The following is a 27,495-nucleotide window of genomic DNA, read 5'->3' on the forward strand; positions in this document are numbered from 1 at the left end:
TTTGACAATTTTAAAAGCTTGACAGTGTGTGGTATTAATTCTTGGTCAGTCGGTCTGTCTTAAAAAGTAAGCTGTAGTTGTCTGCGGTTTATTTTTACTGAACTACAAAGGCTTTTATGATTAGATAAACTGCATTATTGTGTTGTCAAAAAAGCCCCAGATGTTTGGTTGTAGAGTTTTGAAAAGATCCTGTCACAGCCTGTTGATCACCTGGTTTATCTTCGCTCTGGAGTTCCAACAATGTTGTCCGAAAAAGATATAGTAATGAAAGTTGCGCCCCAGTCAGCTCAGCTCCTTAATAAGCCTTTGAATGTTGTTAAAATAACAGCATACATGTAATGAAACTCTTTTGGAAAAGAACAACTGAAAGATGTGTAAATAGTTTGGCTTTTTGTTTGTTTGAAGAACAAAATAAATACTAAATAAATAGCATTTAGCAGTGAATGACTCTGTATTTAATACTTCCTACTGTCAAATTCCATGAATTGTGTTTGCAGCCGTTCGAAGGACACCAAAACCATCCGTGACATGAAAACCCATCGCTGGGCTGAACGCCCCAGCGAACCACGCGAGCCGAAACGGAAGTGACGCAGTTGTCGCGATAGTTTGAATCAATGGCCGCCCACATTGTTTACAAGTCGTAATGCGCTGGTAAATGGACACAAAACAAGGACGTCGCATAGTCGTGTGTGCTACTCGTACATACACTGAGGCAAAACGTTGATACCGTCGGGGAGAAGCGAGTGTACAGCCAAACGGCGAGCGGAACACAAGGACAAGGGAGCCGCAACACGGGTATGTAGCGTCAGACGAGTTAGCTTAGGCTAATGCTAACATGCGCTAACGCGAGGTGGTCGCTGTCTCCGTCGTTGGCGGACGGTGAGAGGGAATTCAAGCAGTTTGCCCTGGTCCCCAGACGCGTCTTCAACTTGTATAACGGGAGCATGGCATGCGTGGAGTAGAACGAAAGGTTTGGTGATGTAATTGGCACTTGGCTAGAGTTAACTTAGCAGCATTAGTGCTAGTTCGGAGTGGTTGGGACGTCACTAGCAACAGGTGTCTTTTGGGCTGTGAGTTATTTATTTTTAATTTATGTTTGTGTCTAATTATTCTCATACTTAACATTGTTCTGACGTGTGTTTTCCCATCTTTTTCTACCATTGCTCTCACCCCCTGTCCTCCTCCCCGGCCTTAATCTTTGCCGGCCTCACTGTCTTCTCCAGGCTAGTGGGTGCTGTGATGTCCTCGACCCCCAGCAGACTCAAACACCCACACTGCAGGAAGAAGCACTATCCCAGTAGCACTTACCTCACCCACGTCTGACAGCCCACCGACACAAGGCACTTTGACCCAAGGTAGAGGACTTGACAGAGGAAGAAGACACACGGAGAGAGATGTCCGACTCTGCTGGATGTGGTGAAAGCGGGGGCGTGGCGGGAGCAGGGCAGGACGCAGAAGCAGACAGTGAGCCCCCTCAGCAGGCCACATCTCTGCCCGGAGGTGTTGACCCAGAGGTCAGGGAGACCTCGGAGGAAGGGGCCCCTCCAGCTGCCAAGCGGGTCAGGACGAGTGGGGAGGACCTGGCTACGGAACAGGTTGCGGAGCCTGTCAAGATCCTTGGAGAAACACCAGCTCAGGCTGGCTTGCTGCTGGAAGACCCAGCCCCACCAGCACAAAGTAAAGTACTTGTTTCAGTGAGGCTGCATGTATGAAATTAAAAGACGGGGAAATTTGTTCAAGTCAAAAATTATGATTCAGGTTTAACTTGAAGATTATTGCGTTAATCTTCCCAATTTTACTCATTGATGCTAGGCACAGGAGAACCACCACAATGTGAGGAAAAGGGTCCAGGAGGGGAAGAGGTGCCCATCAGCCCAGGAGGTGATGAAGAATGCCGTGAGAATGGGGATGGAGTGCATGATGCCGCCTTAGAAGAAGAAGAAGAGGCAAAACCAGAGGAAGAGTGCAATGCTAGTGGATCTGCGGACAGCCCCAGTGGGGGACAGCAGTAAGTGGAGGAAGAAGTCAAGTTTATTTTTAACCTCGGTCTCCACATGACTTGGAGCAAAGATACTGCAGGCAGACCATCAAGTGAGCTATTTCGAGCAGAATTTAGTGGCAGGTGGCGATGTTATTCAGTGACTATGAAGATGAGTGTGACGTATGTTTGTGAAATGGAGACAGTAGTGCTCTACTGAGTGCACTGCAGAGCAAGATGACAGTACAGTAAAATGAAAGATCATGCTGTTATTTTTTGCTCATTTATATATCTTAATACTTGTCATACCCTCTGTTTAATACCACTACTACCACTCAGTACACACTCAGGGCAAACCGACCTACAATGGCACATGTCATGAGATCCTAAAATTTCATAATTGCACTATTGGATATGTCTAATATGACAAATTTAATATAACAAATTCTAGGGGTGTTCAAATTAATCGTTTCTACGGTGCATCATGATGCGGAAGTAGACGATGCTGTGACGGAAATAATCGATTATAGATTACTGCCGTTACTTGTTGATTTTCTGACCGCAGCTAGACAATAAAGTTTTTAGAGTTCAAAATTACTTCCTGGTAATAGTAGCGCCTGTCAAGGAAATAGCGGACCCAGCTCAGCCAGGAATTGATGCTGTAACCGAGCGATTATTTTTACGCTTGTACTGTATCATTTATACAAAATAATGACATGGAGAACGTCGTATGAACCAGCGTGATCAAAGAAGGAACAACAACAACAACTTTATTTATCACCGTCAAACACTACAGCGCATCCACTCCTTTCTTCCGTTCTGCCCTTCACAATATAACCTCAACTTAAAATCACTCAGCATTTTGCTGAGGCAACCCAAAAAACAGATTCCAATTAAAATGTAATGTTACATAAATAAATTAGCTTACACTACGTTGCTGTTTACTAGGTGTACTTTTTTAGGTTAAAATAATAAAATAAAAAAGGGAGTTCATACATATCTGACTGCTTTGATTCATTGATGAAAACGTAGCCATGATGTGCAGTAATATCAAAAATGGAAGATGCTACGCATTGTGATGCGTCCTGATGCATCGTGAAACTGAATCGAATCGTTGACAGGATAATCGTAATCTAATCGAATCGTGAGACCAGTGAAGATTCAAACCCCTAACAAATACAGCTCATGCACTATGATCTAATCTATCCATCCTGTGCCGCTTATCCTCTGAGGGTCACCGGGTGCTGCAGCCAATTCCAGCTTACATTGGCGCGAGAAGCAGGTTACACCCTGGACACTGTCGCCAGCTTGGCCCTCACACGTCCGTTTACAGTCATCAACACACCAACTCGCTTTGTGAATCCTCCTGCTTTATTCTCACATGGGCCCACTCGGACATTCTCCGTAGATCATACTAGGGGTCTAGCAGGAGAAACTCCAGAGAATGTCGGGGGCAACATCTGCGGACATTTGCGTTCTCACATATAGCCCCTTCATTGAAGTTTGGGACAATGTCTGGACTTCAGTGCATATCTTAAAGCAGCTTATGTGTGTCTTAGTGAATAGCAAAATTATTAATTTTAGTCAAACTGATTAACCACTCAAATTAAATGAGAACATGGTGCTATTGTAGGCCTCAAACACATAAAACATGTAAAGAGAAATCTCAGCGTAATGCGACTCAGCAGCCAAATCCCAGCAGGACATTGCAAGGAAATGTGTGAGCGCAAATATCATGATAATTGCCATTTGAACATGTGTAATTGCCTTGTGAGTGTTATTGGTTGTGTGACACGTTGCTCTGCTCCATCTGCACATTTTATAATAGCACTTGTGCTGAAGGGGGCCAGCAAAAATGGCAAAGCATTAACAGATTAAATATTTAACACTATCAATCATAATAATGGCAGAATTTGGTGAAGATGAAAACGGGCGATGTAGGTGGTGATGGAAAGAACCCGTAGGAGTGTGAAATTTAATTAACACTACTGTTTAGTAGCACTGTGTCTAAACGGAGCAGCTCAGAATTTTTCAACGGATTGGATGAGTTTGTTGAGTGATTTTATTTGTTTTCACTTTACAATTCTTTGACCAAGGACCTGTGGTCCTCTCTCTCCTGCCTCCAGCCTTGGCTTGGAATTTACCCAGAACCCCCAAATGCTGACTGGTTCCTGCACTGAGTACTCCAGCCTCCCAGAGAATTACCTTAAAGGCTGCAAATGGTAATCTCTTCTCACAGCAGCGTGACACAAAATTCACCATGAATGATGTTTTGAAGTTGTTAGATACAAAACTTTATTGAAAAGTCATTTTTCTGATTACCATAAATAAATAAGACTACTCCCGCATACATTGTGTACGTATTGGCAGAGATCAAGGACAACTATTGATCTGATGGATTACAGTGATCTCATGTGTTCTGTGTACCTTTTTTCTCCTCATCCTCCTCTCCTCACCCAGGGCCCCTGATGGTTCTTGTATCCTGACCAACAGTGCAGACAATGTGCTCCGTGTGTACAACCTCCCTCCAGAAATTTACAGCTACAATTGGGACTTGCTTCCAGAGATGGTGAGGACAGGGACCGCTTTCCAATAGTGCCTCTCCTAAGAAAAAATAGCCATCTAAAGGAATGGTTTTTGATGGAGTCTAATTTTGACCGAAATAGCCCATGTGATACTGTTCAGAGCCACTGTGTACAGAAGTCAGTTCACTTCTGTGCAAATCATAGCTTCAGTTTATGAAGTCCCCCAATCAGCCTCAAGCTGAGGTCACGTTTTGTCTGCAGTGTTCGAAAACCCTTTTCTGTCCAGCAATTTCTATACGAGAGTGCAACAAATGCATCCTATTCAGTTTCAGTAAATTAAATAAATCAACATCAAAAACTCCTGTCGCAAAGTGGATCAAATCGTGTGAAATAGAACATCTTTGAAAACAATTATTGTTCAATTTAGTTCTCCAAACGTGGGTGTAACTGAAAAATAAAATGATTATGTCAGCCTACACGTTTGAGGATTCAGACTCATTTAGCTGTTTCCACATCGGTCCATTCTTCAGGGTTTAGTTACAGTTTTTCCTTTATTATTAGTTTATTTTAGATCTTTTATTTTACTGGTCGTTTCAAACTTTGTTTCAAACTGCCATGTGTTTGTGAAATTGCAAACTCATTCCAGTTAACGAAGGCCATCAAAATGTGCGTTTTCTGTGCTTTAACATAAATGTAAATGTTGTTGGACATTGTTTTTGGATGTATGCTGTGTCACAACATCAAAAAATCCATGAAAACAACAATTTATATAATATTTTGCTTAATATTAAATATGTAACAGTTAGAATACATTAAGAATTCTGTCTTTCAGGATTTGGGAAATATCAAGTGGCAAATCTCTCTTGCTTGCTGGAAGATTGGTATCACTGAAAAAAATTATTGAAATATAATCCATTTCCTTCGTTACAGAGATGTCAGTATTTGTGAAAAGAGTAGAAAATTGAGCCTTGACTGTGCCATTTCTCACATCACGCCATTGGCTTTTTAATAGGATATTTTACTACCAACAGTACCAGCATCAGCACAAGTAGATCCCATGGTCAGTTGACCCGCATACTTGTCTGCTTGTCCGTCTGTGGCAGAGTCCAGTGCTGAGGATGGCGGAGGGAGACACCGTCTACGACTACTGCTGGTACCCCAAGATGAACTCTCTGGATCCGGACACATGCTTGTGAGTTGAACTTGAACTTTGCCAGACTGTTCTCTAAGCCTATGCGCTCAACAGAAACTTTAAAAGTTCACTTTAAAGGTTGCCTTGCCAGATGGTGAGCAATGTTTACACAGAATTGGTGCTATATTGTCTAAAAAGGGGAAATGTCAGTCAGTGACTGATCGTTTTAATCCTGATCCCAGCTGGTTAGACCAGGATCCTGTGTGCGTTTGTGTTAGAGTAAGATATTATGTAAGGTATGTGTGTGACCTTGTGTAATGGACTTCCTGAATATAGAAGATATTGCTGTATGCTTGTGACTCATTCTTTCATCCCTGTGGTATTTGCACTCATTGGGGGGAGACGGCTGCCAGCGCGGAGAGAAGCTTTAAAAGCTTTCTGATGTCTCTCATTACGAGTGGAGAGCTGGCCTTCGTTTTGTCTGCCTCTGCCACCGTCGCAAGCCGCTCAGCTGTTTGAGACCCACGGTGCTTTGTGGCATGATTCAGCCCACTAACAGCACTCCCGAGCCGAGACAACACCTAAAGGGCCTCACGGTCCCCTGACTCCGGGACTTCTCTTTTCATCTCGTTCGCCTTTTTTCTTGGTGTGTGTGTGTGCAGGCGCACGCCATTTGCAGACTTTTATAATGTGGTGATTATGACATCACTGTGTGTTTGTGGATGTGCTGTGAAGCACGGCCAACATAAGTAACACCCCCCCCATCACTGTGGAGAATGCAAGCGCGTCTGTTGGCGAGAGAGGTTGGGCTGGTTGTAGCCTCCTCCCTCCTACAGAACCCTATGATCAAGGCCCAGGGTTGGCTCCCCTCCACCCCAACATCAGACGGCCTTCGACGAGTGAGAGGAGCGGGGCGGGGGTCAGGATCTGAATGTCCAGAGATGAGAGTTGTGTAAACAGCAAAAAGCGATCAACAAACGATTTGTGCGGACAATGAACCACTTCAAGGGGCCCGTGTGTGTGTGTATCTGCCAAAGCTGAACAAAGACCTGCCTGTCATGAGGATGAGGATGCAAGGAGGAGCTGACAGCAGATACTCTTCATCTTTTTTTCAATACGTGCCACATATCAGAGAGGAGCTTCTGCAGAGCACCCAGGTGGTCGGACTCAGGGTAGATTGTTAAAGGCTGAGGCAGCCAGATAAAAAGGTTACGGTTGTAATGGTTAAACACATCTACAGCAAACTTTGTTTTGCTAGTAGACCCCCCCCCCCCAGCACTCCTTGAACTCTGCGTCTGCCAAAGGCCATTTGTTGTTGATGCCCCTCCTGTGGAGAGGGAATAAGGGCCCCTGTTATGGCCTGGTTAAGTTGCACTGAGTTCTAGGCATTGCTCCAAGCTAGCAGCAGTCTAGCATTATAATTGGGCATTTCCCTGCTCTGGAATAAAGCTGCGGCTCAGAGGGGCTATAACGAAACACGGCAGCACCGGTAGGGGCTAATTTCCTTTGTCTAATTGAACCGCAGTGATGTTTTGGCTTTTTTATTTTCAGCGCCCAATAATTAGAGTTTAAAAAGAATGGCTTAGTCTTTGGTCCCGATTTGAAGCGTTGAGAGCGTGATGCAGTCTTGTCTCCATACTGAGGCGTAGCACAATGCAGCGCATTTGTTTTGATGTATTGATACGCTCAGGTGGATGTGGTTAGGCTAGAAACGCGAATGAATCGGGAAGTGTTATGGTCATACATAATCTATAGCTCAAGAATCTCTGCAGCCTATTTTGCATTTGAATCTGTGTCTTCCAAGATGCAAGTATAACAATTATTTCACTGAAAACAGTGTTTGGTCCATTTACTGCACATAAATGTGTTCTTTTGGTTTGAAACTCTGAAGTGAGTCATCTGTTAATCACTAGCTGTAAAGAAAAAAAGGCCCTCAGGGGAAATAAAGATTGACTCAATTAAGTATTCTCAGCATTTGTTCACCCTTGTGTCATAATTTACATCATTCTCTCCATTCCCGGTTGGCCCATCCTTTCCCCACTGCTCACTCTCACATTTTGCCATTCCTTTTGTCTCACCCTTCGATCCCCTTCCGCAGTCTGGCCAGCAGTAGCCGTGACAACCCAGTCCACATATGGGATGCCTTTTATGGGCAAGTGCGAGCCAGTTTCCGACCCTATAATCACCTGGATGAGCTGACAGCAGCCCACTCCCTCTGCTTCTCGCCTGACGGGACGCAGCTCTACTGCGGCTTCGACAAAACAGTCAGAATCTTCTACACCGAGCGTCCAGGCAGAGACTGTGAGGAGCGGCCCACAGTAGGTCAGTCATCCACTGCTCTTGCACACTTTTGGTTTTAGGCATCATCATGGTGGTTTATGCTTCACAGTACGCGGGGTCATCTGCAAGACATTTGTTGTTCCTGCTCTCATTGTTAGGAATAAATGTTAAATGCTTTTTGAAAGTGGTACAACATTCATATACACTAAGATGGAGTTTATCTTTGGGCGTTTTCACACCTGAAAGTCGGGACCAAAGTCAGAACCAAGGTTCTTGCTTCTTGTTTACATTTGATCGGGTTCGTTTTGGTTTCACATTGTAATTTAGGGAGTGACATAGAAAGTTTGTTGAGGGCGTGCATCTGACATCGCCATGTTGTCAATTCGGGGGGCTGTCTCAACTTCCTGCAATTGGTTGCTGCAAATTATGCAAACAAAATTGTTCACACTGCAAATGAACCAGACAATGGTTCAGTTTGATCAAGACCGGGACCACCTCTTTTGCTCTAACTAAATTTTGGTCCTATTATTTTGGTTCTGATTAAACTCAAAATCCGAAGGTCTGGACTAAACAAGGTAGCTGTCAAGCGCCCTTAATTCTAATTATTTGTTGCAAGTACCGGATTGGGGGTTGTGAAAAATGTGCTTTACCATTCAAGAGGAGAAACTGTTTTCTAAACTCTCCCTGCTGTTCAAGGATCCTCCAACACGCAAAATAATTTTAAAAAAAGAATTGCATTTATAACCTGTGTTCTTGGAAAATCCAGCCAACATGAGGAACGGGAAGTGAAAAGGGACCTTGTGAAAAGGATAATTTGAAGTTGGCTGTTCCGTGCCGCTGTTTGATGGCCGACTGTCACATCTCGAAGGCTGAAATCTCCTTGAGAAAACAACAAGAAGAATTTTTATTATGTACTTCTGACAAAACGTATCTCTGACATCATTTCTGTTCACTGGAAGATTTTTGTGTTCACTGAAATGAACTGAACCAGTATTGTTGTGTAGTTTATGGACTAAAATATTCTAAATTGTTAGTTGCACATAGGTTTTAACACGTGCATGGATTTTTTTTAATTTTTTTTTACGTCATGAGTAATCTTCAGACCTGATGTGATGGCAACTCAACACCCTGCTCTAGTAGATTACGTTGTCTATGCTTTCTTGCGTGTTTGGCTCCTTCATCTTTGCTTGATAACTAATAATTGCAAATTATGCAGCAATGTATGGTCAAAAAAAAAGGAGCTGGTTATGTGATACTTGTGAGGACCGTGCCAAACCCTTTTATGTGCCAAGAATGTGTCTTTTCTTAAAAAAGAAAAAGTTAGAAGGATGATTTGGAAAGGAGTAAACCATAAAAAGAACCAGATGATCCGAAATATGACTGAGTGCACTGCTGAACTATTTAGCTCTCAAAGATGTAAGCTGGAGGCGCCAAAAAACGTCCACTTGGGAGTAAACGTGATTGGGAGATGTGTCTTGTGAACCCTTTTTTACATTTTGAAAGCCCTGCAAAATGTCACTCTCTTTTCTCGGCTGCAGTGAAGAAGCAGGGCCAAAGTGGCATCATCTCCTGCTTTGGCTTCAGCCCTTGCCAGTCTGTTTACGCCTGTGGCTCTTACTCCCGCTGTGCTGGCCTCTACTCCTGCCAAGACGGCACCCTGCTGGCTCTGCTGCCGACCCGCCACCATGGAGGCCTCACCCATCTGCTCTTCTCCCCTGACGGCAACTACCTGTACACCGGCGGGCGCAAGGTGAACACATGAACACGCGCACACTCTTCACACTGCTTCTTTTGAATTATCACACACGGCATCAATGGGCTTTGTGTTTCAAGTTGGTCTGTTGCATTGAGGAAGATGTTTACACAGGCAAAGCCTATGGATGAGAGTTTAATTCTAGTTTCCTACCTGAAGGCAGGAGTTGGCGCCCCCCCAAAAAATGAAAAAGTCAGCACCTGAACGATTCACTTAGAATTTACTAGTTACAGGATTTTTGTATTGGTTACAAAGTAAACGGACAACTTCCGTCTTTTCAGAAGGTTTACTGAAAGTGCGAACCAGCAAAAGCTATGATAATGATGTGCATTGCATAATAACTTTTAGTTTGAGTAACGTTATTGCTTTGCACAAACAATTAAAACAATAAAAAAATGCGGTTGACATGGTAGGGAAGGTGTGAGTTAAGTTTGTTCCAAAAAAAACCAAAAGTTTATTTCTTACTGTTTTGAGCTTCCTTCCAACACAGCTCCTATTTAGTTTTCTGGCTCTTAGTGTTAACTAGCAGCAGCGTTAGCATCATGGCTAACTCAATGCCAGCAGCCTGGCTACTGTCCAAAAGCAGAAAACAACGGTAAAAATCCAAATTTGAACAAACAACCTTGGGTTAAACATCCGGTAGAATTAATAAGTAGGCTGGTTGTGTGCTGGTCTAGTAGAAAGAAGACAAGCTGCATGGCTTTTTGGAAGCCTCTCATCTCTCTATGGAAGTGAGTACGAGGCTCACTCTTGTTTTATCTCTGTTTCCATCACTTTCCTTCTTCCTCTGGTTTTGTTCGTCCGTTAATTAATGTATCATGTGTTGATTACTCATTTGCACAATTTCTGATACCTGCTGGCCTCTGTAGCTCTGGTGAATTGTGTTTGTTTGTATGTGTCTGTAGGATTCAGAAATCCTGTGCTGGGATTTACGAGAGCCGGGGAAGGTTGTGTTTTCACTCAAGAGGAACGTTGCAACTAACCAGCGCATCTACTTTGACCTGGACCTGTAAGTTTACCTTACTAATTATAACTCTGCTCATTGGTGTGTTGAGAATACTGTTATTCAACCAATTCAATTGCATACGGTCTGTTGGGCTGACGTGTGTGTGTGTGTGTGTGTGTGTGTGTGTGTGTGTGTGTGTGTGTGTGTGTGTGTGTGTGTGTGTGTGTGTGTGTGTGTGTGTGTGTGTGTGTGTGTGTGTGTGTGTGTGTGTGTGTGTGTGTGTGTGTGTGTGTGTGTGTGTAGTTCAGGCAAGTACTTGCTCAGCGGTGACACAGAGGGAGTGGTGTCAGTGTGGGACACCCAGACAGCTCCACCTGATGGTAACGAGGAGCTACTGCAGCCCCAGCTGAGGTTCCAGGCCCACTGGGACTGCACCAATGGCATCAGGTATGAGTGCTAAATGATGTAGGCTTTCTTGTTTTGTTTTTTTGTTCAATTCATTGAAATTAGATTAAAGAAGCATCCTTTCTCTATGTTTAAGACAAATGTTTTTATTTGTTCACACCATCATGTAAATTACTCTGCATGTTCTTTAAATAGAAACAAAATATTCTTATTGGCACATATTGGAAAAAATATACATTCAATACCAATATATACATGATAGACCATTATTGACAGATATATCGCCCCTGCTCTAATCTCCCACTGTACGTGGTACAATGCCTACAGAACAATTACTATGAATAGAGGAAAGAAAGTAAGAACATAAGCATAAAATTCAGATACTTCATCTTTAGTGAATGTGTTTGTTTTTCTGGCCTGATTGTCCTGTTTTGTTCTCCTGTTCAGGTCCCACAATCATTACACACAAGCATAGGAAATACAGAACAAACAAATCATCCAAAATATTTCCGATAAGAGTAGACACGTCTTCCAATTACAGAGACGTGATATTGCACCATACTCAGCATTACTGCTTTGTGAAAACGGAGCACAATAACCACAGCTTCTGTATGTTATTTTTGAAAAATCCAGGAGATGACTCTGTTGCTGAGAAGCAATTCACATAATTTAATGTTAGTGTATTCTCTGCAGAAAGGAGAATGTGGGTGATAAATGTAAATTTTTACTGCTTATAATTTCAGGGTTTTTTTAAGAGTTGTGAAATAACTATCTGACTTGTATTGTATATCCACGTTTACAGCTGCAGGGCAAACTATCCAAGATGTTGTTTATCTTAAATCTCCCCATTTTAACTCTTGTTGCACAATTTTTCATTTCCTCCCATTCTTCCTTTTCTTCCTGCCCCCCCCATGTTCTTCTACCCCTCTACAGTATTCATCCCTTCATGCCATTGTTGGCGTCCTCCAGTGGTCAGAGGCAGTTCCCGTGGCCCGGGGACAGTGAGGGTGAATCAGCCTCTGACGGCGAGGGAGGCGAAGCCGCAGCTTCACCGCAGGAGATGCGTCAAGACAACGCCCTGTCTCTGTGGTGGGCCGGACCCCTCGGCCCTGCCCCAGAGGGGGGCGAGGAGCCTAATGCGGCGGCGGTGGAGGCTTGAAGCCCCCCCACCGCCAGAGTTCAGCCAGCGGACACAAATTGAGTTACACCTGCCATGTGACGTTTATTTGGGGATAAAACGTATTATGGACCCCCCCATCAGCAACACGAAGTTGTGAGGTGGAAAAGCATCACTGGGTCATTTTTAAGCATTTTACTGTCAAAGGCATTGACACCTTGTACACGCAAATAGTTTTTTTGAAATTGAATCTTAACATATCACCTGCAAGGTTACAAGAAATACAGTAAAAGAATGACAGGATAATGAAACATAGCACAGAACCGGTTTTCGGGCTCTGTTTGAAGATATTTTTTAGTTTTTGGCCAGTTTGGTAAATAAGAATTGGAGATATATGCTACGACCGGTCAATGCTTGAAGCAAGGTATTTTTTTCTTTCAAACCTTAATCAGGTTTAGACACGAAGTGGGTGGCTTATGTAGTCTATTGGGGCTTGATATATCATTGTTGAATTTTTTTTGGAGGAAAAGTATTGAATTTTTCATGAAACTCTTGTTTGCCTGTTTTTGTTGTTCTCATTGGATTTTTTGGGGGGTTGGGACAGAATTAAGTGGGGTTGAACTGAAATTCGTGATGGTGGTGCGGCAGGGCATAGTGTCTACCTACTGACCTCTTGTATTTGTGGCAGTGTTCGTTTATGTGTCTGAGTGTGTGGGGCTGTAACTCTGCCCCCGGAGATTGTCAACTGCTATCATCACAGTAAGTGCCATTTTGTTCTCCAGCTTTGATTTGTAAACCGATGCCAATCTCCAGTTTTTACCTTCTTTTTTTAAACTCGTGGACGCACCAAGTCGTCCCTGCGTGCCCACAAAATTTATATTTTTGTAAAGCCACTATGTCGATTCTAATCTTTGGAATGTTTAACTCTGTAAGCAGCTAGCTCGATCACCGTGACCTCATAACTATCTGTGAAAGTCTGTCGTTAACGGGTGCACGTGGAAAATGAGCATAGTCAGTTGTCTTTTTTTCTACAGAATGTGCTCAGATTGTATTTGTACCTGTGTGAGTGGTAATGTGGCAGCACAAAACACGTTGCATTTGAATAATCGCATTAATAATGTACTGCAATGATGTGCTTTATGCTTGTGTTTGTGTTGCCATTGTTGTGGTGTGTGTGCTTCGGTGTGTTTCTTTGCAGGTTGGTCAGAGGCTCAGCACGCTCCAACCAAAAAAGCCTTATCTTTTTAGACGCTGATGAATCTTATTTATTTTTGATGCCTCTGCTGATTCTGATTCTGATTCAAATTGTTTGCAAAGCAATAGTAGTTGCGATCTGGTTGCTATTATTAGACAAGACAAATTTATGCTCAACCAGGAAGTGTTAGGCCTTGATGTCGCATACGTCTCTGGGTGCATAGCTGTGTCTGCGACTGGTGGTTTTATTCAAGCAGGAGTGAATTAAAAGCATATCTCATCCCAGACAAATTCATGCTGTTATTCCTTTCTTTTTTTGTGGGGGGGGGGGGGGGGGGGGGGGGGGTGTAAGAGATGTTGCACTCGAGTCAAGAGGCGGCTCTAAGAAGCTGAAGGGACTGTTGGTCCCCCCCCCCCCCCCCCCCCCCCCCCCACACACACACACACTCGGTATGAATGCGCGTACACTCATGTATTTGATTGTCTAAAACCACAGGGGCATGCTGAGCAGAGAGCCAAGTTGGAGAGCCGCGTTGTTGTGTTTCGCAGGTTGCTTAGCGACCATCTCCGCCTTGGGAGAGGAAAGTAGGTAGGAGGACGACAAGAAGGAAAATTGGGGGCAGAGAAAGAGAAAGGGGGGGGGAACGCCAACCGAGTATAATAAATAATCCAGTGGTGAAGTGATTGCTACTTGTTTGTCTTGATTTCTGGACGATTGAAAAAATCTCAGGCCTGTGTGTGTGTGTGTGTGTGTGTGTGTGTGTGTGTGTGTGTGTGTGTGTGTGTGTGTGTGTGTGTGTGTGTGTGTGTGTGTGTGTGTGTGTGTGTGTGTGTGTGTGTGTGTGTGTGTGTGTGTGTGTGTGTGTGTGTGTGTGTGTGTGTGTGAGATATGTAGGTTCTTATTATCTCCATCTTTCTGCCGTTGGCCATCAGAGGCAGACAGTGGTAATGACCAAAAAAGACCTTTGACAGGAAGATGGGGGATTTTCCTATTTTTCCTGTGTCTATGTTGTAGAAGTTGTCAGTGATCGCAAGAGTTCGTGTCCAGTCACCTGATTCAGAAAGGACCCAAAGCAGCCATGCACCTCCACTAAATCTGAAGTGTTAGAGCAAAGAGAATGTAAAATAGAATGTTGTGTGTGTCAGTCGGTCACGAGTTGTGGAGAGCAAACCAGAGCTAATGGGGGAGTCTGCATTTGGAGACCAGTGTCATGTGTGGTGGTTGTTGCAACGAAAATGTTTTTACCCTGACCTTAAAGTGAAATCTTTTTTGCTTGTCATGTTGTGTGTAAATATGCGATGAAGAGTGATACCAAAAAATGTGTCGACTCTAAAATGCCAGTTGCGCAGGAGTGATACCGCCCGCTGGGCCTTCCTTTGAGTGAGTGAGTGAGTGAGTGCTGGTCAGCTGTAATATCATGGTGTGCACTGTTTGTTCCTCTCAAAATCTTTTCCTCGAGGCTATAACCACTATTTTACAGTCCAGTTATTCCACACCCTGCAACACTTGCTAAAACCATTACCGTGGACCTCTGAAGTGTACACCTACTCGTAAATGTTAAATTGAGCCTTGTCAAAAGCCCCTGGGGCAAAACCACAAAATTGCATATGATGGATATTGATTTCAATATTTTACTTTCATGTTCCAGGTTCCTTTATCTAATTGAATGTGTCACGTGTTTCGATAACGGGTGTCTGTGCTGCCTTCCTAAAGCCATGTTGACTGAGCCCGAGTGCTGTCACACAGAGATGACAGCGGAGCCATTACCTTCGTCCCGAGGCGGCTGCAGTGTGTATCCTTAACCCTTGTGCAGTCAATGAGCCAATCCACGTCAAGTGCTCTGTGCTCTGCGCTCTGCGCTCCCGTCCCTGTATCGTCCTCGGTGAGTCTCCATGGCCTTGCATAAGTACCTTCCATTAGACCGACACGCAAACAAACTTATCAGCCCCCGCGCTCATCACCAGGAAGTGTGCGGAATGGTAATTAATGGGATCTTGATATTAAGAAAAAGACATTAGAAAACAATTATTCAAATGGCTTGTCTGTCTGTTGGATCTCCTAATCCCACAGTGAAGCACCCCCCCACCCCTCCTCCTCCTCCTGCATCAGCATGCCAGGAAAAGGAGGGGGGCCACGTGCAGTCATGAAGATGCTGAAATGTCTAGACCGTTCCTCTGGTTTGTCACTCTCATTCTGCCTTTGAAATGAAAAAAGCCTTTTTAGAACATGAAGCGGAGCCAGCAGATTGCCTGCAGCTCTAACAGGTTGTCGTACATGGCATTTCTGAGAAATGTCAAAGGGATGGCTCCTTTTATCCCCGCGAGGCGTTCAATGTGTTTGGCAGGCTCTTAGCGCCGGGCTCCACTCTGACCCGACTCTTGACATCCCCTGCGTGGCAGAGTTGTTCTACAGTTAATAGATTAGGCGCTGCATATTGACAACAGCCACCGTGTTTGGGACGCCTCTCACTTCACAGCTCAGGTCTTTAGGAAATGCGTGTCATTTGAGGGCCACGCACGCAGGCCGCTTGAGAGTCGGCTTGTGTTACCGAAAAAAATGCATGTGTGGATTGTACTGTGATCTTGTAGAATCCACGCTTTGCCAGATTGAATTTTATTGGTGACAAATACCTCCCACTTAAGTGTCACTTAATGACCTGGCTACTGACCGTAGCCTATGCATTTATCTATTGATTTATTATTTCTATTTATTAGAAATGGATTTATTATTTATTATTCATTTTATTATTCATCTTTTGGTGGCTTGTGAAATCTCAGGTCATCATGAGGCAGGTTGTCAGCCTGTTAGTCAGAGAAGCATGAGGTTGCTAATACAAGATGGTACTCCAGCCTATTTAGTATTACACACATGAGGAACTGGGTGAAATGGTTTGCATCCTGACTTTCAGTCCCCAAAAGTGGTGGGAAGTAAAAAAAAATAAAAAAAATACATCTACTCAATTGTTGCAACTTACGTACAGTGTAGTAACAAGGTACTTCTTTTGCTCCAGCACAGTAACCTGATCGCTATCATTAGATCTGAATTTTACACTTAAAACATAGGGATCTTAAAATGCACTCGATTGACCTACAAATTAAGATTAGCTTCACCTCGACTTGAAAATCAAAATAATCTTTATAAAGTGATGATATTGCAGTAATACACTGTGGGGTTTCGTGCCTATAATAACATTATAGTCCCAAAAAATTGTTGACAGTTGTGATTTTGAGTGAAATGTGTGATGTAGTGGCGCAAAATGTGGGACACATATTCAACTAAGAATAGTAGTAACTTGTCGGCCCCTTAACTTTTCGTGAGGCTCCATCATCAGGTCATCGTTTCAGTTTGTCCAATGGTTTTGTTTGTCACCAAATATCTGCAAAATGAATGACCTATTCCTTGTGTTTAGTTAGTTACATGGTAAATATTATATTCGCTTCAACATCAGCATGCTGACATTCTGACATTAGCATTTAGCTCAAAGCACCACTGTTCCCAAATACATCGCAGAGGAGGCTGCATGGCTGCAGACAGTTAGTTATTATTAGCACTGCATTTTGTTGTCCTTTGGATTTCTTTAGTGGTGATTTCCTATGGCTTCTCCCATTAACACGAGTTAGGATGGGAGCTCGTCATGAGCATGTCAAAAATTGTTGTGCAGTCGCGATTGCAATGTCACTCTTCACATCACCACATTTTCCTCTGCTCATTAAATATATATATAGACCAGTCTGAAGTTCAGATGACTTGAGGTTTTTTTCTAACAAAGCCAAAATCTGCAGGAATATTTTTGTAAGCCCCAACCAAACCATTTCATCAGCTGCCAAAATAACCACGTTCCCATGAATACCACCCGCCCCCCCACCCCTCCATTTCCATTCCAAAAGGCGGCAGTGGTGATTGACGCGTCCTTGTTCTCTGGTTTACATTAGATGTGGAAATAATTGGCACCTGTATCCCTGCACATGCTCTGAAAGCAGAGGGAAAGCACAGCAGCAGAGGTTTTATTTCACTCTGGAGTATGATCCCTCCTTATTAGCTCCAGATGTGGAGGCGCGCACATGGATACCTATCTCAAAAAGCTAGCAGGATTAACACGGAGTAAAGATATGTCATATCATCATATTCTGCGGTTGCTGACACAAGGTTGTGGACTGATTTCTCTCACTGATGTATAAGCCCTCGTACATATAGAATATCAATGAAAGGTGGCCTACGTACTCCCGTGTGAGCCTCCACCATCCCTCTAACCTTCATCTCATCTTCTTCCCATCATCCCACCATCTCGCAGTCTCCTCTTCCTGCTCTCCACACATTCCCTCTGGCGATTTTTCCGTAGCTAGTTAACGTGAGGGTGAGCCTATTGATGTACATTAAGTATCCAGCATCCCAGCCGGCCCTGACAGATTGGATTTGATTTTGGGCGGTTTAGCAGGGTGTGCCATGCCCAGGGGGAGTAATTGCTTGTGTAATTGCACCCTGGGGAAAGGTAGAGCTGCAGAGCCTAAATGCATCCCCCTACCCGCCCCCAGGCTGCACGGACAACTCTTGTCCCATGCATCTGTCCGTTCCTTACACCTTTCCGTAACCACCATCACCTCCCTCATTTCCCCTTTTCCGCAGTGGCTGGAGGCGCGGCTTGTGGAGGCGTCAGCGGTTGGGAAAAGCCGGAGGCGGAGTGGTGTCAGTGGGAGCAGTGATGGGGCGGTGGGGCCAGGTCGGATGAGCTCTGCGAGGTGCCTGAGGAGACAGATGGAGGAGGGGACGAGGAGGAGCAAGAAGGCGTCCTGTTGATGAAATACAAAGGGAGGCAGAGCAGGGGACACGAATACACACGGAGGGATATGAAAGTCCAAGTATTGAAATATGTGTATGTTTGTGTGCAAGAGTGTTCCTTATGAAGTGAGAAAAACCTCTCAAGTGGTGACAAAGTGATAAAAAAAAAAGTTTACAACAACAGGCACTGTAATTTTACATTACTCAACAGTAGGATACCGTGCATTTGTTGGGGGCTATTTTCAGCAGCGCATTTCTTAGCATTTGGTGCAGTTTAGTGAGTATCTAGTGCGGCAGGACAGTGGGACTGAATCAAATTAAACTGCAGTGTCCATGTTCATAGCATGGCTCATTTCGTTGTGATATGGAAATTAATAATCTGAGAATGGTCAGATTTCCGATACGCAGACAACACTGGTTTGTAGGACCAGTTCATTTTTGGCTTTGATCCATTTGTGGGATTTGCTGACTGTGACACAAATATAGAATATCCCCAGCGTTGTCCTTTAAAGTGTAAAGGTTTTTTGTTTTCCCTTCAAAGCTGTGATTTTAGCCCTGCTTTGCAGCCTTTACTGGTTTAAATATGAAATTCATTTATGACTGGGATGCAAAGTCAAAACAGTGTCTGGTTGGACAGCAAATATGTGCAGTCGCCCAATTTCACAATATGCCCAAAAGTATATGGCAGTTATTATCAGTCTGGTTAACATTGATATCATATCAATGGGATTTTAGAATACTACTTAATTAGGAGAGGCGCTGACATCAGATGCTCGGGAATGATTGTAGTCAATGGAAAATCCTCCTAAGTAGAGCGAAAGTAGCATGAACGCAGACCGTGCAGGTATGCAAATCTAAGTGTGCGAGAGAGAGATCAACTGTCGGGTACAAATTATTTACTGATGTAGAATCAGCGAGTCACCGCGAACGATCCATACGTGTGATCTGCACGTCACAAACCCTCACTTCTCCTCATTTAATCCCCCCACCATCTGCGTCTGTCTCTGTCCTCAGAAGATATGAGAAGGTGTCAGTGCTGGCAGTGGAGGTGTGTGTGTGTGTGTGTGTGTGTGTGTGTGTGTGTGTGTGTGTGTGTGTGTGTGTGTGTGTGTGTGTGTGTGTGTGTGTGTGTGTGTGTGTGTGTGTGTGTGTGTGTGTGTGTGTGTGTGTGTGTGTGTGTGTGTGTGTGTGAGAGAGAGAGAGAGACAGCGAGAGAGGGGGGGGGTAGGAATCTCAGGGACAGACAGATGCTGAAGGATAAAGATGTGCAACTGAGATCTATCACCTGCAAGGTGGGCGAGGGGTGCCATGCTCTGACACCAACCTGCATCCTCACACACACACACACACACACACACACACACACACACACACACACACACATCTCTGTACCACCCTCTGCGTTAATTTCATCCCCATCAGGGTGCATGTTTTCCTGTCTGAGGTCTTTGTGTTGCCTCCACTGCAGGTGTCTGCGCTCGTCTGTGAGTCTGTGTCTGTCTGTCTGTGTCTAACGTTAAGCTTGCCCCTTAAGGTACATGCATAATGTCAGCCGTGCACTTACTGTAATTGCTTATGTTTGCATCTACAGCGTGCAGGCGGTGTGAAAAGTGATGCCCGTGCGTGTCTTCGTGTGTCTGTGTGGTGATATCAGGCAGCTGGAGCAGACTGCAGTCAGAGTCACCGGGGAGAGGATGCAGTCATATGAAGAAGAGTTGAAGGTCGGTGCAGTAAATGAGGTCAGCGTGAATAAGTGAGCGCTGATAAAACACAGGCAGCTATGAGTGTACAGCACATTATGCAGACGACTACATCTCAACCTTCCACACGTATATCACTCCAGATCGTGCATTCGGTGACTCGGCGACTGGCGTGGCAGAGATCTGATGTAGGTGGCGTCTTACAGCTCTGCAGTTTTTTGAAGAAAAAAAAAACGGAGTCATCCTCGACTACGCGGGCAGAGCGAGAGCCGCCAACAAACTATCCAGCTTTCCCCACACAGATCGATGCCCAGACAGAGCAAGAGGTCTGTTTTTCATGCCAGCTCCACCTTGTCTCTAAAGCAGTCCGCCTTCCTCCTCTACATTTAGCTCTGTCATGTGCCCCTGCCAAGGTTTGCAGAGGTCAGTGCAACAGAAGCAGCTCCATCTCTGTTTCTTCCTTTTTTTTCTCTCTTTTGCCCAGCTCTATAAAACCTCCCGGCTGCATTTGTTCCTCGTTTGGAGTTTCTAACCTGCAATTACGATTCTTGTTTTTTTGAAGCGTGCTGTAATTTTGCAACGCAAGAGGAACTCTCCGAACTGTTGGTGTTACTCGCAGATTATGCTTCAGCCCGAAGACACTGGTTTCAGCCCCAGTAAGATCACTCGGCCGCTCGGCTGACTTGCCTTAAAGCAAGACACTGAACCCTTGCCGGCTTCGGGTTCTGCTGTTAGTGGAGACACGACTCTCCCGTAATGTTTTGTATCCTTCCTCCCCGTGCTCCCCTCTACCTCTGTCTCACTTTTTCATTTGTTTCCTTTCTCTCCCCGGCTGTGCCGGAACAGCAGGAGGTGTTTGTGGTGCATCAGGTTTTTTTTCCCTCGCTCGTGTTGTTTTGAAGGGAAATATCTCCAATGAAAGATATCACAGCTCTCCTCCCCTCTTCGTTTGTCTCTCTCGGTGTGTACCTGTGGCCGTGTACGCTTTGGGCGAACCGACGGATTGCTTCACCAAAGTGTTGCGGCTAGCGATGAAAGTCACCTTGGCCTATGCTTTGAATCAATTCCTTAGATTCGAATGTCATGCACGCACTATTTGACCGGTGAAATCACAGCATCGTGTTAATTCCATCGGAAATTACTTTCGTCCAACTACGTCAATTTCGAAGAGGAAAAACTCACATTTCCAGGAAATGAGCAGCAAAATGCAACGACTGAGCATTGCACCTCCATAGAGTTTGGGGACTCACGAGAACCGGATCTGGAGAAGAATCATGCAGTTTATAATATGGGTCAAGCTCCACAAAGGCTAGGTCTCACATTTCCCACAATGCATTTCACTAACCTGTCTCAGTCCAAAGCTGCGTTTAGAATGGACTTCATCTGACTTGATACGTCCATGTGACACCTTCTACTTCCTGTAGCGTGTGCCAAGTCTTTTTGGCATGTCAGTTAAATTGAAGTACTGCTTTATGAAAAAAATACTGGCTGATGGGTTAATGTATCGGGGTGAGGTCACACATGCAATACGCTGGGTGAAAAGAAAACTAAAGGATAGAAATAGAACCTACAAGGACATAACTTATTTACCAACAAACTCCTGGGCTAAACTGTTTTTATGGCATCCTTGCCGAAAATGAAAACTAAAGTGGCCATGTGTAAATAAATAACTAACTGCCTGAAGGGGATCAAATGCATCACATCCTCTTTGGAGAGAAGTAAACGTACGAGAAGCATCATCACAAGCCTTTAACCAACCAGGGCAATGTTCTTTCGTCCAAGAGTTGGTTCCGGTAGGACAACATTTCTAAACAACATGCACCACGTTGGGTCAGCGCTGCGCGGAGCCACGTGAAGTCGAGCGCAGCACAAAGATGACCCTGATGACATCATCTGGGTTCTTTTAAAAATCATATTTCATTTTGAAAGCTCCCTCCTGTTTTCACAGACTGAGTTGTACTTGATGTGAGTGAGCAGAACTTCATGTGTAAAGCTTTGGACAAACTATCTCACAGTCTACTTCATCTAGTGTCTCTGACGGACATGCACCCTATCTACCACACGGGGGCAGTACAGCCACAGTTGTTGGAGTCTTCCATTTTTATTTGTATTTTATTTCATACATGTGCGCGTGCGTGCGTGTGTGCGTGTGTGTGTGTGTGTGTCGACAGTTGACTCCCAGCCTCCAGCACTTCAAAGTTGGCCGGTCAGCTTGATGATGTGCAGGACGAGCAGGGTGACAGGCCCCACTGAGGGCCACACACACACACACACACACACACACCAGTGTAGTGTTTACGCTGGGGCCCGGGAACACTGACACAAATTTATCCACAATCTATTACACACACACACACACACACACACACACACACACACGGGGGATTATTTTGGTTTAGACTTGGCTGCAGACTTGGGTGACTCCAGTCCAATGATCCCGAGTGTCACCGTGGTTCCTCTCAGAGAGTTTATTCCTTATCACTGCGGTTTTGCAATATTTTCCTCAAACACTCAAGTTATCCGTGATGTGACTAGATGTAACCATATCGTGTCCCATAAAATCCCTTTACGGTCTCAATGGGATTGTGATTTGAGCTCACATTCGACCTTTTCGCACATTTCATCTACAATAAACTTTAATATTCATATAGGAACTTAACTTTACTGTGACATTAGTATAATAAAATTCTGGCCGATTTTTTTTTTCTTTTTTTTCCCTTCTTCAACGCAATCCACTTCCACTGCCACGTGTGATGCCCAGTAAATGCATTGAGGGCGCTCTTGCTCTTCTGTCATGAAGTTGTGGGAGTGCGCGCTTGGTGTGGTGTGTGTGTGTGTGTGTGTGTGTGTGGGGGGGGGCTGTTTCTTCCTCACCGTTTGAAAGGAGGCAGAAAAGACCGCCAGGGAGTCCAGAGGTCCGAGTCGGCCCCCCCCCGAAACCCCAGAAAGGAGGTGGAGGAGAGAGGAGGTGCTGAAAGGGACTCCATACCGCCCCCTCCGAAAACGCCTGGAAGAATTGCGCTCCGCCAGTGCGCCCTGCCTGCCAGTCGGAGGATGGGGATTGTTCTCCCCCCCCCCCCACCCACACTCATCCACGTCCCCTTTTTCCCTCCTCCCTCTCTCAGACAAGCCAGTCGGTCTGTCAACGTGCTGCGAGCATTAGGGCAAGTCAAACCAGTGGGACTCTGAGGCGGAGAGACGCGCGAGATAACGAATGAACGCGCTTTCCTGCGGCGGAGACGCGGCACGTCCAGCTCTCCAGCTCTCCGAGTGATGCGCGACACCAGAGACACCAGAGACGCGTCGACCTCCGGCAGACACTGACGCCTTCGACACACAGAGTTTCACGTTGGCGACACGAGAGTGGAAAATGCTTTTCTAGCTTCTGCGGTTTGTTCCTCTCGCAGCTCTGGGATCTATCGTCGATTTGGACCCATATTTTTGCCCTTTTTTTCTTTTAAGTTTGTTTTGTTGTTGTTTTTAATTTTTAATTTTCAACGAATCCGTTGCTGAAGGATTTACGGATTTACCAACCGTGTTCATCCTGTATATATATATATAATACATATATATATATATATATTTTTACAAGGAGGAGAATAAGGATAGAACGCGCACTGACCGAGCCCACCGAGCATCAACATGTCTTTATGGGGATGGAGCTGTGGACACGAGTGACATCGGCTCCATATTAAACGCGTCACCCTCCCAGTCCTGGGCCCGATCTCGACGGGTCCCTGCCCGACGCACCGACAGCGAGTCGCCCCGGTCCCCGCCGGACATGTCGGGACGCAGATCTTCTGGCGAGGGAACACGGTAATGGGAGAGAAATCACAGAGAGTCGACTCCGAGAACAAGGGAACACTGTTCGCGGGGAAGAGACAATTAGGGCGCAGCGAGAGGCAACAGAAATAGATCTTGGAGTGGCGCTCCATTTGCGCAAAACAAAACAAAAAAAATCGACTCCGTCCGCGGAGTTCTACTTGTGCCGAGGAGCGACGATTTGCAAAGAGAGAGAAAAAGAAAAAAGGAGGACTAATGACGAATTAAGGGGAAAGTCATGTGGCTGGCACTGAAACAGTAACGATCGCGGACGCGCAGACAAACCGTCCTTGTTGTGGGGTTTTTTTTTTGGGGAGATCCAGGCGCGCGGATTGAACAAGTTCGCCCCGCACGTCCGAGAGCGCGTCTCGTGGTCTGGACCCTGGACCCAGTGCGGTTTCATCCCATTTTGGATCCATGCGGTCTGACTGCCTCCACCTATAAGCCTGCTCCGGCATTGTTGGGGTTTTTTTTTTTTCCTTCTTCTTCTTCTTCTTTTTTGGTTCTTTTCTTGATTGAGAGTCCCCATTGCCCCCACCCCCCTGTTTGTGAATGGGGCCACACACGCTCGGTGTCGGGGCCGAGATGGCGAGGCGAGGGAACGGATTGGGGATCCTGCTGGTGTTCTTACTGGATTTACTGGGGACGACGGCGAGCAACATGGAGCCCATCTACTGGAATTCCCTGAACGAACGGTAAGAGCGGACCTTTTCTTTTTTCTTTCTCATTTTGCCGGTTGCAGGTTTGAACATGGAGCTCCCAGCCGCGGGCACGAGGAGCAACCTGGTGGAATGATGCGTTCAATTGCGCGTTTCGAAAGCGTGAAATGCAACTTCTGTGCAACACGATGGGGGTCAGGACAGAGTGTACATGGATGGATGCGAATTAGTCGCCTTGTGAGTGATGCAATATGAAATTTAACAAATGAAAACACGCACGCACACACACACACACACACACACACACAAAAAAAAGTTTGTAATTCAGCGCACGACCCCTCGTAGATGTCTGATTTTTGTAATTACAAATGTTCCCATTTGACCAACTGGGCGCACGTTGCTCGCCATCACTGTTAGGCCCTTTGTGGCGGAGCAGAAGTTGGAACCAGTTAAACGTGAACACCCTGTGATGAGGCTGCTGTGCGTAATCCAGCCGTGCGTATTGTTCTTCCTCATAGTGAAGTCTGTCCGGTGGAAGTTGTGTGTGTGTGTGTGTGTGTGTGTGTGTGTGTGTGTGTGTGTGTGAGAGAGAGAGAGAGTGTGTGTGTGTGTGTGTGTGTGAGAGAGTGTGAGAGAGAGAGTGTGTGTGTGTGTGTGTGTGTGTGTGTGTGTGTGTGTGATAAGAAAAAAAACAACGCGTGTGATGCTCAAAACTGTTGTTGCTGGATGACCTTGATTGAATTCCAGGCCCCCGGGCCCCGGGCCTCTCCCACACCCTGGTGTGGCCCATTCGGCCACTCTCACCCCCCATGCCTCTGGAGAAGGTGTCAGGCATTAGCTGAGGAAATGTCATTTTAAACACCTCTCGGGCCGTCCGGCCCTAACGACCGACTCCCTTTCTCGCACCTCTGCCAATTTTCCCTGCCTCTTGAATGGGCTGCCTGCACGGCGGTGAGAGGAAGGAGGAGGAGGGGGTTGGAGAATAACAAGGCGGCTTGTGTGGTTGGTGCAGGGAGATTTCTACTGACACCAGCCTTCAAATTTACAAATCTTCGCTGCATCCGCGGGGACAAACTGGAACAGTGATGTTTTTTTCAGAACAAATAGCCCATCAAACTGTCAAATTGCTTGGAGACACTCATCCTGAACAATCCCCCCTTTTTCCATGTAACTTTGCCTACATTAGAGATTTTCAAGTACATGAAGTACATGGGCAAATTCAAACTCACATCGGCGGCAGCCGCACAAACCATCCCCATACCCAGGTCGCGCCGGGAGCCTTTTCTTTTCCGGAGACTAACAGGTTTTTAATGGGTCCGTGTGCTGCTCGGGGCTACGGCCTGCCCGCCGTCTCCCCTCTGCACAGATGTGACTGTGCGTGGGCCCCCCCCGCTGTGGAGCCAGGCATGAAGCCCTTAATGAGGGCTTATCGTCAGCAGTGGGTGGATTCACCCGACGAGGGAGTTGGACACGGCAGGGTAATTTTCACTGGGAGGCTAACAGGCCAGGCTTTTTGAGGCCTTACAGGTGAAGCCACGCCATTGTCTCCTAATGGAGTCTGGTGTTAGGTGGGTGTCGGGGCTTAGTGAATGGGCCCGTGGCTGGCAATTAGAGGGGTGGCGGCTTTGACGCCAGACTCCACAGTCATCTTCACTGATTTGCTCACTCATATGCTCCAAACAACAAAGTCTTATTGTATAGTATGAAGCTCATTCGTGACTATGCATAGTTAATCAGCTTAGTCATCCCCCCCATTTCATTTTCTTGGCCCTTTCGCACACTTCCATGTCCTTGTTTCTTCTCGCGCTCTCCACCACAAGAGCGGCGCGCTGGCTGCAGCTGCCTCCGGGCAGAGGAGGCCCCTGGCCCCTGGCCCCTGGGCTGAAACAAGAGCCCGCGCTTGTTTGAGGAGTGCACATCTGCCGTGGCCAATGTCCAGAGCCCACCCATATCTGGTTTGTTCTTCTGAAATGAGGGGCGAAGTTTGCAGAAGCAGTTGTCTGAATCAATCGGGTGCCGGGAGCGCATGTACGGTTCAAATCTTCTGTGTGTAGCAAATGGACTGTCACGTTGTTAACCTCCAGACCTCTGCTGGATGTAACGCTTTGAAGTGTAGACTGTCCACCTGCAGCTTCCCTCCACCTCCCCTCCCATCTTTCTTTCCATTTCCGTGAGCAACCCCCAGCTCTAAGCCCCCTCAGCCGCTTTCACCCCCCTTTCTTATATTTTCCCGTCCTCTCGTGCTGGCTCCGTTTTTTCTGTTCTCTCGTCCGTCCCCGCGTCCTCCTCCATCCCCATCCTTCTCTCCCTCTTCTCCCTGCTGTCACCCTCCGTCTGTCTCCATCTCCGCCTCGGTCCGTCTTCCGCCCCCCCCCCCCCCCCCCCCGCGGCGCGGCGAACAGACGTAGCAAATTGGAAACATGTGTCACATCCAGCCACTAATTATGGCGCTACAGCAGCCACTGATGCACCCAAAGATGTGTCGGGAGTGACCGAGGTGAGGAGGAGGAGGGGGCAGCCACGGGTGTCGTGGAGGACGGCGATGCCTCTGGCTCGCCCCTCTACTTGTTCAATTCCTGGAAAACGTATCAAATATAATGATCTGGCTGACCTAAGTAACAGTTAAATATAGTATTTCAAAAAAACAACAACCCACAAATGCTGCATCCGCCCTTTTATTGGCTGCTCCACCTGCTGAAATTACTACGGCCTGAAAGAGAAGAGGCAGAGGTGTTCAGGGGAGGAACATAAACAGAGGCAGGTGGCAGGAGGTGAAAGAGAAACAGAGGGAGGGGGGTCGAGACTGTCCTAACCCTAGGTAAATCGATACCAGTTAAGACTCAAGTGCCAATACGGGTTCTGCTTGAGGGAGAGAGAACTGAACCGGAACAGTCACCTTGGGAAGAGCAACCGGAGAATTACATTATCCCTATCTCAGCATCTCCTATTATTGGCCTTACATGGCCGCGCTAATGAAAGATCGAATCGGGCGTTACTGCTCAGGAGTTTGGGGGCGGGGGTGCTGGGGAAGTGGATGCAGGTGGGGGGGCAGGTGACCCACACACTGTGGATCACACTGTAAGTCACACACACACACAAACCCCGACCCATAGAAAATGAACTAAAGTGGAGGGAATGTTGGCCTGGGTCACTCCTCCGATCGCAGCATATGGAGTTTTGTAGATTTTGGCCCTTCTGCAAGCCTGA

General features: G+C 45.9%; 2 protein-coding genes across 3 annotated transcripts in view; both read left to right on the forward strand.

Moving 5' to 3' along the window:
- Nucleotides 1-580: 580 nt before the first annotated feature.
- On the forward strand, nucleotides 581-13,621 carry wrap53 (WD repeat containing, antisense to TP53). 2 transcript variants are annotated; one of them, XM_035624313.2, is made up of 11 exons: nucleotides 581-795; nucleotides 1,224-1,677; nucleotides 1,813-2,008; nucleotides 4,075-4,200; nucleotides 4,439-4,547; nucleotides 5,607-5,695; nucleotides 7,734-7,957; nucleotides 9,454-9,665; nucleotides 10,574-10,677; nucleotides 10,918-11,061; nucleotides 11,953-13,621. In XM_035624313.2, exons 2-11 carry the CDS (start codon nucleotides 1,395-1,397, stop codon nucleotides 12,176-12,178), a joined length of 1,713 nt encoding a protein of 570 aa, XP_035480206.2. In that variant the 5' UTR covers nucleotides 581-795; nucleotides 1,224-1,394; the 3' UTR covers nucleotides 12,179-13,621. The 2 variants fall into 2 exon arrangements, with proteins under 2 accessions (XP_035480206.2, XP_035480207.2); XM_035624314.2 differs by having other exon boundaries at nucleotides 4,105-4,200.
- Nucleotides 13,622-22,771: 9,150 nt separating this feature from the next.
- The window catches only part of efnb3b (ephrin-B3b), a 75,992-nt gene continuing 71,268 nt past the window's right edge, over nucleotides 22,772-27,495 (forward strand). Inside the window, exon 1 of the mRNA XM_035626493.2 lies at nucleotides 22,772-24,324. Coding sequence (XP_035482386.1) covers nucleotides 24,182-24,324 — 143 coding nt within the window. The 5' untranslated portion in view covers nucleotides 22,772-24,181. The remainder of the gene's footprint in view (nucleotides 24,325-27,495) is intronic.

Source organism: Scophthalmus maximus, chromosome 2 (genome assembly GCF_022379125.1).
Source record: "Scophthalmus maximus strain ysfricsl-2021 chromosome 2, ASM2237912v1, whole genome shotgun sequence".
NCBI lineage: Eukaryota > Metazoa > Chordata > Actinopteri > Pleuronectiformes > Scophthalmidae > Scophthalmus > Scophthalmus maximus.